An 11,680-nucleotide genomic window follows, 5' to 3' on the forward strand; every position below is an offset into this window, starting at 1 on the left:
AGAGAGAGAGAGAGAGAGAGAGAGAGAGAGAGAGAGAGAGAGAAAGAGAGAGAGAGAGCTGAAAATATTACACACTCTCAGGCTGAACCTGGGGGCAATGCTCACTGATGCATGCAGTCTTATGAAATATTCATACCGCTGCACTAAAACCTGCACGTACAGAGAAATAGAGAGATCGTGTGAAGGATGGAGGAGAGAGGAGCATGTGCGAATGAAGAGCTCTTTGTGATGAGCTAAAAGAGGAAACAGCCCAGTGCTTGATTCAGAGAGCTCTGTAAACCTCTCATGAGCTTTCAGCTCGTCTCTCTGCCAGCCTGCACTCTTACAGTGAATAAAGCCTTTTTATTGCTCAAATAAATCTCAGGCACTTCTTAATAAAACCAGACCTTCAGGGTCAATCAAAAGACAACTTCATATCATGGTAGTATTGTAATCAATGACAGTGAATGACAGAAATGTTTGATCATTTGACTGCAGTGCAGGAATCATGTACCCTTATTCAACACATACAAAAAATTTGCATAATTAACCATTAAATAATTAAATCTACAATGACTAAAACTGAAAAGTATTAAAAAAGATACTGACTTAAACTGTGACATACCGGTCTGACTTCTCCATTGGTGTTTGTATACTGTCGTGCAAGCCCAAAATCTAGCATATAACATTTCCTGTATGTTGAAGGCAGCCTTCCCATGGCAAAATTTGACTGGAAAGAAAATCCATAGATCTTTAGTAAATAAAATCACTTCTGGAAACCTAATGACAGTGTTGCATTATATTATTATTCAACACACAATTAGAAGACAATTGCAGGAAAGCTATTAAATATTACCGGTTTGATGTCTCGGTGGAGAAAGCCAACAGTGTGAATGGCTTCTATGGATTCTAGAATCTGTTTTCCCAGGCGGAGGGTTGTGTTCATGGTAAAGGTGCCACGCGGCTGACTTCGCCTGAGATCTGCCAGGTTTCTACCCTGAGAGTGATAACAAAGTGTAATTGAAGCCCTTACACCTACATAACACCAGTAGTCTCAGTATTTCAGAGAAAACATCATGTGATGGTGATCTTCCATAAAATGTTACTTAGACTTTGATTGAAATATAATCACCAGTCTAGTTAATTATTTGAAATAGAAATGGTTTACCTGCAGCTGCATGACAACATAGTTGAATTTATCATTTCGCCCACAGCCTATGAATTTACAAACATGGTTTTTACCTAAAAAAAAGAAAATAACATGGGCAGATCATTTATGCTAATATTTAAAAAATTACATTATTGGTCAGGGTGATTAAAAAATGCAAGTCCAAAGATAAATATATTCACTCATTCCAAAAAAATCAATCAGTGTCGTTATTGTTAACTAAAACTATTCAAATAAGTTTTAACTGAAAGCGTTTTAACTGAAAGCTGAAATCAAATCAAATATTAACATAAATGTAAAAACTTAAACGTAAAAAAAAAACTTAAAAATGTTGCATTGGCAAGTAACTGTCACGGTGCACTACTGTGAGGAGACGAAGGACCGCGGAGACGTAGGAGCATTCACAATTAACAGTCTTTATTAATCCTCAGAAAGGAAACACAGGGGATCCAGGAGACACACACGTAGCACATTGTATGGACGACACCGGACAAAGGAATCACGGAACAGACTACACTATAAATACTTGACTTAACGAGAGAATAAACAAGACACGCCTGAACCAAATAACTAATCAGACAAGGAAGAAACTAGGTCACGGAGCACGTGGGGGAGGAAAACAAACACAAAACAGTCCATGGGTGTGACATTACCCCCCGGACATTACTGGGGGGGCGGGCGCTCTGGAGGCCTCTAGGGACAGGCTTCCATGGGACGGACGGTCTCCAGGGTGGTACCCGTTCCGGGACCCATGGCGGAGCAGGCAGCTCGGGGAGTCATGGCGGAGCAGGCAGTTTAGGAGGCCATGGCGGAGCAGACAGTTCAGGGGGCCATGGCGGAGCAGACAGTCCAGGGGGCCATGGTGGAGTAGACAGTTCAGGGGGCCATGGTGGAGTGGCCTCCCTGAGGGGGACTAGAGCCCTCTCTGGGCTTAACTTGGGAACAGGAGCCCTCTCTGGGCTGGACGTGGGAACAGGAGCCCTCTCTGGGCTTAACTCGGGAACGGAGTCCTTCTCTGGGCTTGACTTGGGGACTGGAGCTCTCTTTGGGCTGGACGTGGGATCTGGAGCCCTTTCTGGAGCGGACTCAGGGGCTGGAGCCGACACTGGAGCGGACTCAGGGGCTGGAGCCGACACTGGACTCATGGGCTCGAACCAACAGTCTCCTCCTCCGCCTTCTCCTCTCTTGAGCAGAGGTGAGGGAGAGAGCTGCTGTCAGCTGAGGGCCTGGGAGTGAACTGGCCGGTGGGCTTGACTGCTGAGCGGCCGGAGGGCTTGAGAGTGCAGCGGTCGGCGGGCTCGAGAGTGCAGCGGCCGGCAGGCTTGACTTCGGAGCGACCGGCGGGCTGGTTCTGGATCGGGGTCGGACGCTCTCCAGACACCGGAGGATCCCTTCCCTCCAGCTTAGCCCAGTGGTGTCTGGGAGGTACACGGGGCGATAGTAATTGGCTCTGATCCAGAACAGAGAATTCAACTTGGTGTTGTCTGACGCCATCGTCACGGCGAGCCCGCAGAATTCCCGGACGTACTCTATGAAAGGGAGATCCCTGCGGGCTAGGGCGGAGAACTGTGCGGCTGTTTCCATAGCCGCGGGGAGAAACAGGGAACAAAAACACTCAACAAACGGGGAAAAAAAAACGGGGAGAAGGGGCGCCGCTTACTGTCTTAGGTCCGGTGTTCTGTCACGGTGCACTACTGTGAGGAGACGAAAGACCGTGGAGACGTGAAACGCGACACGGGTGTTTTTATATAAATGTATCTTTTTTTGAAGGGAACCGAATGTCTTCAGTACAATTTTGATGTCATTTTCATTTAATCTTTCCTATAATGCCTGATAAGGTAGTGTTTATGAGCACAGTGCTTCTTTGATTACAGCCGTTACTGGGGAAACCACTATTTCTGCCGCTCCAAAAGCGCCTCCTGCTGGCAGAGAATGAATATGCACTTTCAATAAGCCCGTCTGCTGTTTTATATTTACATTATATACATATACATATATATTTTCCCCAGGGGAATTGCCGCCACACATAGAGTGTAAGTCTATGGGAAACACTGAACTAGACACACCTGAACCAAATAACTATCAGACAAGGGAGAAACTAGGTCACGGAGCACGTGGGGGAGGAAAACAAACACAAAACAGTCCATGGGCGTGACAGTAACTGAAATAAAATAATTAAACTTTCATTTTTGTAATTTAAACATAAAATTATAAAATGAAACTGAAATAAAAATAAATGGAAGCTAAACAGAAATCATTAAAAAACAAAAACAAATAAAAATGTCAAAAAACATAACTAAATTAATAAAACTTACATTTAAATTAAAACGACAACTGAGAATAAAAGTTATAAGTATATATTATAATATTATATAAATAATACTACAATAACACTGGTGTCAAAAATGTTGAACATTAATGTATTTTGTGAGTTTTAAATAAACACTAAATGTAAAATAAAATCTTTTAATTTCAGCAATTTTTATATATTTAATATTATTTTGTATGTTTTTTTTATATTTCATTTTGTTACGCAAGAATCTGCATTATAGTACGATGAGTTTCATACTTAGCTGTCCCCTTTTTTATTCTTTCTGATGACTAATGTTTGAACTGAATCATCAGAATATGTGTGTGTATGCTTGGCTGTATGATCTGTAGGCCGCTTCACATGTTCGTAGTTACGTAGGCTGTGTTACTGCCGCTTCATTCACAGTGCTAAATATATAACACGCCACACATGGTCCACTCTGATAGGATGGTGATGATGATGTCAACTAAATACTGTATAAAATTATGAAATGCCACTAACATAAATCATCTACTATTAAGCCTTTGAAGCACAGCAGGGCTCCTGTTTCTTTGATTCTTACTTTCTATAATTGAAATGATTCAAAAAATACATGTTTTACTTTCTTGATCGGAAATCAATTTATAGGTTTTTCCTGTGTCCTCAATATCACTTTTGAAGTCCTCTGTGATATCTAACAAAATCACCCTCCAGGAAGTTATATAATTTGTAATGGGAAAACAACAGTCCAAACATCAATAAATAATAGAAATGGATAAGATAAATTTGCAGAAAATCAGTATAGTAATATAAAAATCTCAATAGATGATTAAAAATACAGACTGCCATTCAAATGTTTGGGGTCAGTATTATCTCTCAAGCTCACCTTAACTCAGGCTACATTTATTTGAACAGAAATACAGTTAATATTCTGCAATATTGTGAAATATTATTACAACTTAAAATAACTGTTTTCTTTTTTATTTATATTTTAAAATGTAATTTATTGCTATGATGGCAAAGCTGAATTTTCAGCATCATTACTCCAGTCTTCCTTAAAAACCATTCTAATATATGCTGATTTGGTGCTCAAGAAACATTTCTTATTATTATCAATGTTGATAACAGTTGTGCTGCTTAATATTATTTTGGAAACCGAAAAAGGACAGCATTTACACAAAATGAAAATCATTTGTACAAAATGTCTTTACTGTTACTTTGGATCAATTAAATGCATGTTTGCAGAGGTGTCTATGTTTATGCAGATCATTTTATTAAAGCCTGGTATACAATTTTATAGAAACACTTCTTTAATTTACAACAAAAAAACGTTTTTAAGAGTTCAATAGGTACTCTGAACACAAATGACCCTGTGTACTGTATTTCCGTGGGGAATTCGTCTTCAGTCAACATGATGTCTTGTCAATGTCAAAGTGACGTTGATACTGTACAAAAATACCAGAACCTAATGATGACCATGCCTTACCCTGCAGTTTCTTCAGAACTGCCACCTCCATCTTCAGGACTTGTTTGGGCTGTTGAGCTGACTCCACTTTTAACGCTACATTCTCCCGAGTCAGCAGGTCCAAAGCATCGTAGATTTCCCCGAACCCCCCTCCTCCTATCTTCTTCAGCTGGACATCAAAAAAGAACACAAAAGGATATTATCTAAAAAATGTTGTGTTTAATTTGCTATTGATTTCAAGTATGAAATCTGAAGTGAGAGAAACAGTTGTTTTCCTCTCAATGTAAGAGCTGTCAATGTTTGATGATCTCATAAAAATGCATACAGCTTTTCAAAGCATTTTTCAGACAAAGCATTTGGGAAACATCAAAAAGCACTTCATAATATCTGCATTTCAAGTGCCTCAATAATAGCTTTATTTCACTCTCCTGAGATATTCATTTCAAACAACAAACCCAACAAATAATACTGTAACATAACCCATCTACATGTGCATGATCTTGTATATGAATAATCCTTGTTTTATTGATTACCAATCTAGAGGGCACATGTATTGATCAAGGATACGCAATAGTACAGCAGTCCCACTGCAGACAAACATTAGTTAGCTTTGCATAAATGTGTCACAAATTTCACAATATAGACTAATACATTTTCACTGGACAACAGAGAAAGCAAAGCAGACGCCTTCTGATTTCAAATAACTCACAAATAATCCTTGACGATCAGTAATGTCACACTCTCGTCTAGTTCTCTCAAAGTCAAGAGCCATTTACTCTGACTCTCTCAGAGTATGAAGATTCTCTTCTCCTTTGTGCTGGGAATTTTTGTGGGATTTTTATCTCTTTGTAATGTCATTTGGCAAGACAGTCCCAGTGAATGGGTTAGTTAGTTAATGGGTTGGGTTAGATTAGTTTTACTGTTACATAATCTACTCAGAACAAGAGAAAAGATATGAGGCTGAAACCCACATATATATTTCCATCTATATAGTATGTACCCACATTCCCATAATTGTACCGGAAATCTGCAATATTGCATATTAATATATATATATAAATTACATTTACAAATAATATATAATTTAATATATTAAGGTTTGGGGTCAGTAAGATTTTAAGTCTTTTATGCTCACAAAGACTCCATTTATTGGAAATGCAGAAATACAGTTATATTATGATTATAATTTAAAGTAAATTTTAAGATATTTTAAATTGTAATCTATTTCTGTGATGTCAAAGCTGAATTTAGCAGTCTTCGGTGTCACATAATACTTCAGAAATCATTCTAATATGCTAATTTGCTGCTCAAGAAACATTCTTTATTATCATCAATGCTGAAAACAGTTACGCTGCTTAATATTTTTGTGGAAACCATGATGCATTTTTTCCCAGAATTCTTTGATAAATAGTTCATAAGAACAGCATTTATTTGGAACAGTATTTTTTGTAACAATGTAAAAGTCTTTACTGTCACTTTTAATCAATTTAATACATCCTTGATGAATAAATGCTTTAATTTCATTAAAGAAAATGGTTTCTTACCCCAGGCTTTTGAACGGTATTGTATTAATACCAATTCATTAATTAAAGTTCATTTTAATTATTATTTTCATTATTTTTTGTGATGAAATATTGAATTCAAAATTTTCAGAAACATTTTTTAAAATAAATAAATAATAATACAAAGTAACATTACAAAAGACAATGAATAAGCACTGTTAAGGATTCTGGCCTACTTTCAGGTCACTAATCAAAAAAGCAAAAGCACACAGGATGTTTTGTAGTGTTATATTTATCTTGGTACATTACAACTGTGTGTCCCTGTGTGTACAAGTGTCATGTACCGATCTTTGAATACCTACCACTTTCCATCGTTCTTTGACCATGCAGTTAGGGGGCAGAATGTCCTGCTGCTCTGCAGTGCCGTTCATGTTGGCGTTGTCCTGCAGAGCTGGCGCTAGGCACTGCAACCCTGAGAGCACTCTGGCAGCCCCCAACTTAAATGATCCATTTATCTGTGAAAAGCCACCAATACGTGTTAAATTACTGATTCATCGCTATCGCTATAATGCTATTGGTCAGTTGAGCTGGCTTCTACATGCAGTGGCCAGTCAAACTTCAACAAACGCTAACATTCCAAAGAAGGCAGTTATCTTTGGAATGTCTGATTTAAAAAAGTAGTTATGATATAAGAAAGCCAATTTATTCCTGCAGTTATTTACTGATACATATTCAAGAAGCGAAATGCTGACATTAAAGTGTACTCTGAGCATTATAATGTTACTATGCTGTTAGAAGACAAAGAAAAAAGTCTACTAGGCACATCCATTGACCCACATACTTTTTGACCCAAATACCTGCGCAAATAAAATAGCCACAAACAGAGGAGAAAAGTCTAGAAAACACGTGACTAAAAAAATAATGACACCACACTAGACCGCATAAACAAATTGTGAGGATATTTCTAATATGCTACTATACATGCTACTGTATAGATGCCAAGTACTGTAGCTTATGAAGTGTTCGAACAGGGGATACTAAAACAGTTCCATTAAGTGTGCTGGGCATTTCTGATAGGAGTTAAAGAGAAGCCATTATCAAAGCACCTAAAATATTTATTAACAACCTTACCATTAGAATTTATTGAAATTAACACATTTAGCTTATTTCCCTACAGCAATGGTATTCAAATCCCATGCTAGACCAAATAGGGACACACTGATATTACAATTCTGTCTGATATGGATAAGCTGTTAAAGTCAACGGTAAATGGTTGATTAAAATTCTGTATTATTTTGTCTAAATAAATTAAAACCAAAACACTAAAAACTAAAAGTCAATTTTAACAAGTGAATTTGGGCATCACAAAATTATAATGTACAGAATAAAAAAAAAAAACAGATATTTAATTTGAGATTGTCTAAATCTCAATTTAACAGTGTTAATAAATTATTAGTGTTTTCAAAGGTTAACTCTGAGTGTTAGATGACAGTAAAGTTAATTTTCATTTTAAAATAGAGGGAAACAAAATGTACAATTACTATAAATATCCAATATCAGCTAATAACAGCTAATAACTGCCAGTGCAAAATAGAACTCAGTTTGTTTCATTATTAATCACTTTATTTTATTATTAATCACATTATTTTAATGTGTTTATTGTATAAATTATATGACATTTTACTATTATTATAAACATAATTTAGTACAAATAGAACACACAATAAAAAAAACTGTTAAAAACATAAATATCATCAGTATTGGTCATTAAACAAATAATTCTAATTCTAAAACCAGAAGTCTGACAATATACTATATTGGTCATTAAAATTATATAGACTTAAACCTTCTTAAAAAGTTCAATTGTCCCACATCTAAATTAAACATCAGCCTTCATCACAAATGAAGTTCAGCATTACAATTCTCTAAATGCTTATTAGAGCACAAAAACCTTACTCCAAGGTTCAGTTTTGGAGTCACCTTCTATTAAACTAAGGTTACGAAAGATGCATATTAGAACCCAATAACATGCTATTTGGCATGCAGCACCATTGTTTTGTTGGTTAAACATGCAGGGCCCAGCTCGGCTCAGATTCAGTAGCTCAATTGCTATCTCATGCCCAGCCCAGCATCCATCAAGAACTGCAGTCTCTAGTGCAGCATCTTAGAGAAGTGCTCTACGGACAATCTAGGAACAAACTGCGCTATGACATAAGGTAGACAAAGTTCAGCCAAGAAAAGTGACAGAGCGGAGTATTGCCAACTCATGTGCCAAATTCCTGACACCTGCACTGATGTACCCTTGATACAGGCAAACAAGGAGATTTGTGGAAAACAACTGGAAGATGAAAGTCTGAATGTTATACAGGCAGTGGCAGGGATGAATGATGCAGTTTACGAATATATATGTATATATAAAAGACTGAATGCTTGTTTGGTCTGAATTCACATGAGTTGGCAAAAGAATGTGAGCAGTGAAGAGTTTAATCACTATGTGTTGGTTTCTGAACACCGAGATACAACTGAAGTTCATTAAGCCAGCATTTCCACACCCTGCAGTGGCCAGTTATCAATGGGCTCTTTATTGTAGCTGCAGTATACTGTTGTGAAAATAGCAACTATTATAGAAGAATGAAGCTATTTAACTGGTCTTTGTCAATTATATCTCATGCCACACTTTCCCATCTTTTAATTTACAGCCAATCGTCAACAGAGCTCAACGAGTTTCTACGACCTTGGTTCCGGAAGTATTTTTTCCTTTCATTTTTCCCATAGGGATTTTAAAAAGTCGTTGAAGCATACCAACCAGCTACGAGGTGAATTACAACATTGGATAAAAAAGACTGTACTTAATGGATTCAATGGGGGAAAGAACTAAAATCCCATGACCCTTAACAAAAAGTAGTACACTTCAAGTTTATTTTATTAAGTATACTTAAGTAAAGTTCAAGTATATTTTTAAGTATACTTTATGTAGTAAGTATACAAATATCAGTGTACTAGTAGTATACTTGTAAGTGTACTATTTCAATACTCCTTGGGACTAAATTGGCCCACTTTCTAGTATATGAAAGTATACTTTTAAGTATACTTTTAGTATAACAGTAGTAAACTTTGAGTACACAACTAGTTTACATCTATGTTTTTAGTTTGTACTGCAACTATACTAAAAGTTAACTTATAGGTATACTGATAGTTTACTAATTAAATACTTGTAGCATTTTTAGTACACTTTGAAATATAGTCTCAGTAAACTACTAGTTTAGTAGTTTTATACTGCAAGTATACTCGTAAGTTTTCTTTAAGTGAACTTTACATCACACTTTAAGTATACTACTACGTCCCTATTTAGGTATTAATTTGTATATATTTTGTTACATGAATATCTGAACATACAAAACATCAAAAGAACAGGGTATCTGCTTGTAAACAAAAACATTTTATTCTAGCTTCATGCATTCATTTTTTAAACACTTGAATGTGGGTAAGTTTTATAAATAAAAAATGTAAAAAATAAATTAACAAGATTTTGAACAAAAAGCTGAAAAATGACTATTAATTGGATTTAGAATGATAATCAAAACGTAGATTCAACTATATTTAGACTTTTTCTAAGTAAAGTATACTTAAATGTCATTTTATGTATATTTCTGAGAAGTACATTAAGCCCATGTATGAGAAGTACACAAAAAGTAAACTGAAAGTATACTTTCCTATTTTTTTAGTTTAAAAGAAGTATACTAATAGCACACTTGAATAAACTTCTTTTTCGTAAGGGCTCTCATTATAATAGAACTTCATTATTGTTTATTTCATTTTAATAAGTAAGTTTTTGTTAAAAACTAACCAAAATTAAAACTAATTTGTCTATAATCTCTTCACGGGGGAGATTTGGTGTTGTTTCCAAACATAAGGAAATATATCGGTAACGGCATCAGCTATCAGCCAAAATGAGTTGAAAAATATCGGCATGTCAGATATCGGCAAAAATCCAATATCGTGCATCCCTAGCCTGAATGTTATTGAACTACACAACAAAATATTAAAACAAATGTCATTTATTTTAAAGAATGTATAAGCAAAAAAATAAAAAATAAAATAATAATAATAATTAATGATAGGAAAAAAATAATAAATACTTGCTACTTTAAGCTACTTAGTATAAGTATATAGAATAAAACAATAAAACGATAGTGTAAAACAAAAGTGCATAAATGCATTTAAAACCTGCTGTAGCACCCCTAGACTTCTGCTGACCATATTTGGAAATTTTACTGCACGAGAAACAACTTTGTAACCAAATGTGTAAAAGGTGTAAAAGGTTGTGGAAATGCTATTGCTTCATTCCAATAATAAATGGAATCCACTTTAGGCCAAAGGACAGACGGATATCCCTGACAGTTTCTACATTAGCTGCCATCTACCCGCTCCCTTATGAACGAATAACTAACAAGCAGGTTCCGAACAGTCTTACGGGTGTTGTCCGAGACAGGCCGTAATGCTGGCGAAACAGCTAAAGCATTCAATCGCACGGCTTGTATTCCCACTAATCTGCATGGGGGCTTTTTTTCTCAGGTTCGTTCCAGGGGACCCATGGGATGTGAGGTTACGGTGAGCGAAAAGCAGAGGGGGTTTCATTCAGGTCACCTTAATTAACAAAGAATAATAATTTAAATTCCTCTGAATCCCAGGGAAGGGAAGCGTCAACAGCCATTTTGTGATCAAACTCTGATAAGTGAAGTGCAGCCACATTTCCAAGAAGGGAGAGGGGGGAGCTATGAAGGACGGTGTAACTCTCTCACCATTTTCACAAATCTCTTCAATAACCTTACGTCTCTGACAAATATCTTGCAATTGACCAATTTAGTCGATGCCAAAACCCTCCTTTGCCAGCCTACAAGCCAGAAAAACAAGAGAAGATATGGATTATACTTAACAAGCAATTGGTTTTGAGCACTTTGAGCTGATGCAGCGCTTGATATGACGTTACGGCTGTTTTGTTTTCCTTCTCTGTGCTAGTTATCAAGGATTTGGCACATCGGTCAGTAGTGGCCGATGATCTCAAACCGTCAGCAGTTCCTCTTTTGACTATTATGACACTCACCATCCATCTTAAGGCAAGCATGGGTCAGACAGAAATTCAATCCTTAAGGATGAATGTCACAAAGGTCAGTTTGCACTCAATGTCCCAGAGAAAGGTGATACATGCATTATTGAATCAGAAGCTGATGCGCAAAAGGAAAAAATGTGTCTTTGACTTGACATTACGAAAAGAC

The 11,680-nt window shown here is 36.5% G+C and overlaps 1 protein-coding gene across 3 annotated transcripts in view; it reads right to left on the reverse strand.

Annotated features, from left to right (window-relative positions):
• The window catches only part of LOC107691284 (tau-tubulin kinase 1-like), a 35,057-nt gene that overhangs the window by 17,730 nt on the left and 5,647 nt on the right, over positions 1–11,680 (reverse strand). For all 3 annotated transcript variants that reach the window (XM_016489809.1, XM_016489807.1, XM_016489808.1), the window contains exons 2-6: positions 6,767–6,919; positions 4,924–5,071; positions 1,148–1,221; positions 836–976; positions 605–709 (exon numbers count right to left, since the gene is read on the reverse strand). In XM_016489809.1, the coding sequence (XP_016345295.1) occupies positions 605–709; positions 836–976; positions 1,148–1,221; positions 4,924–5,071; positions 6,767–6,835 (537 nt within the window). In that variant the 5' untranslated portion in view covers positions 6,836–6,919. The remainder of the gene's footprint in view (positions 1–604; positions 710–835; positions 977–1,147; positions 1,222–4,923; positions 5,072–6,766; positions 6,920–11,680) is intronic.

The sequence above is a fragment of the Sinocyclocheilus anshuiensis genome, unplaced genomic scaffold (genome assembly GCF_001515605.1).
Source record: "Sinocyclocheilus anshuiensis isolate Anshui unplaced genomic scaffold, SAMN03320099.WGS_v1.1 scaffold1154, whole genome shotgun sequence".
In the NCBI taxonomy this organism is placed as follows: Eukaryota; Metazoa; Chordata; class Actinopteri; order Cypriniformes; family Cyprinidae; genus Sinocyclocheilus; species Sinocyclocheilus anshuiensis.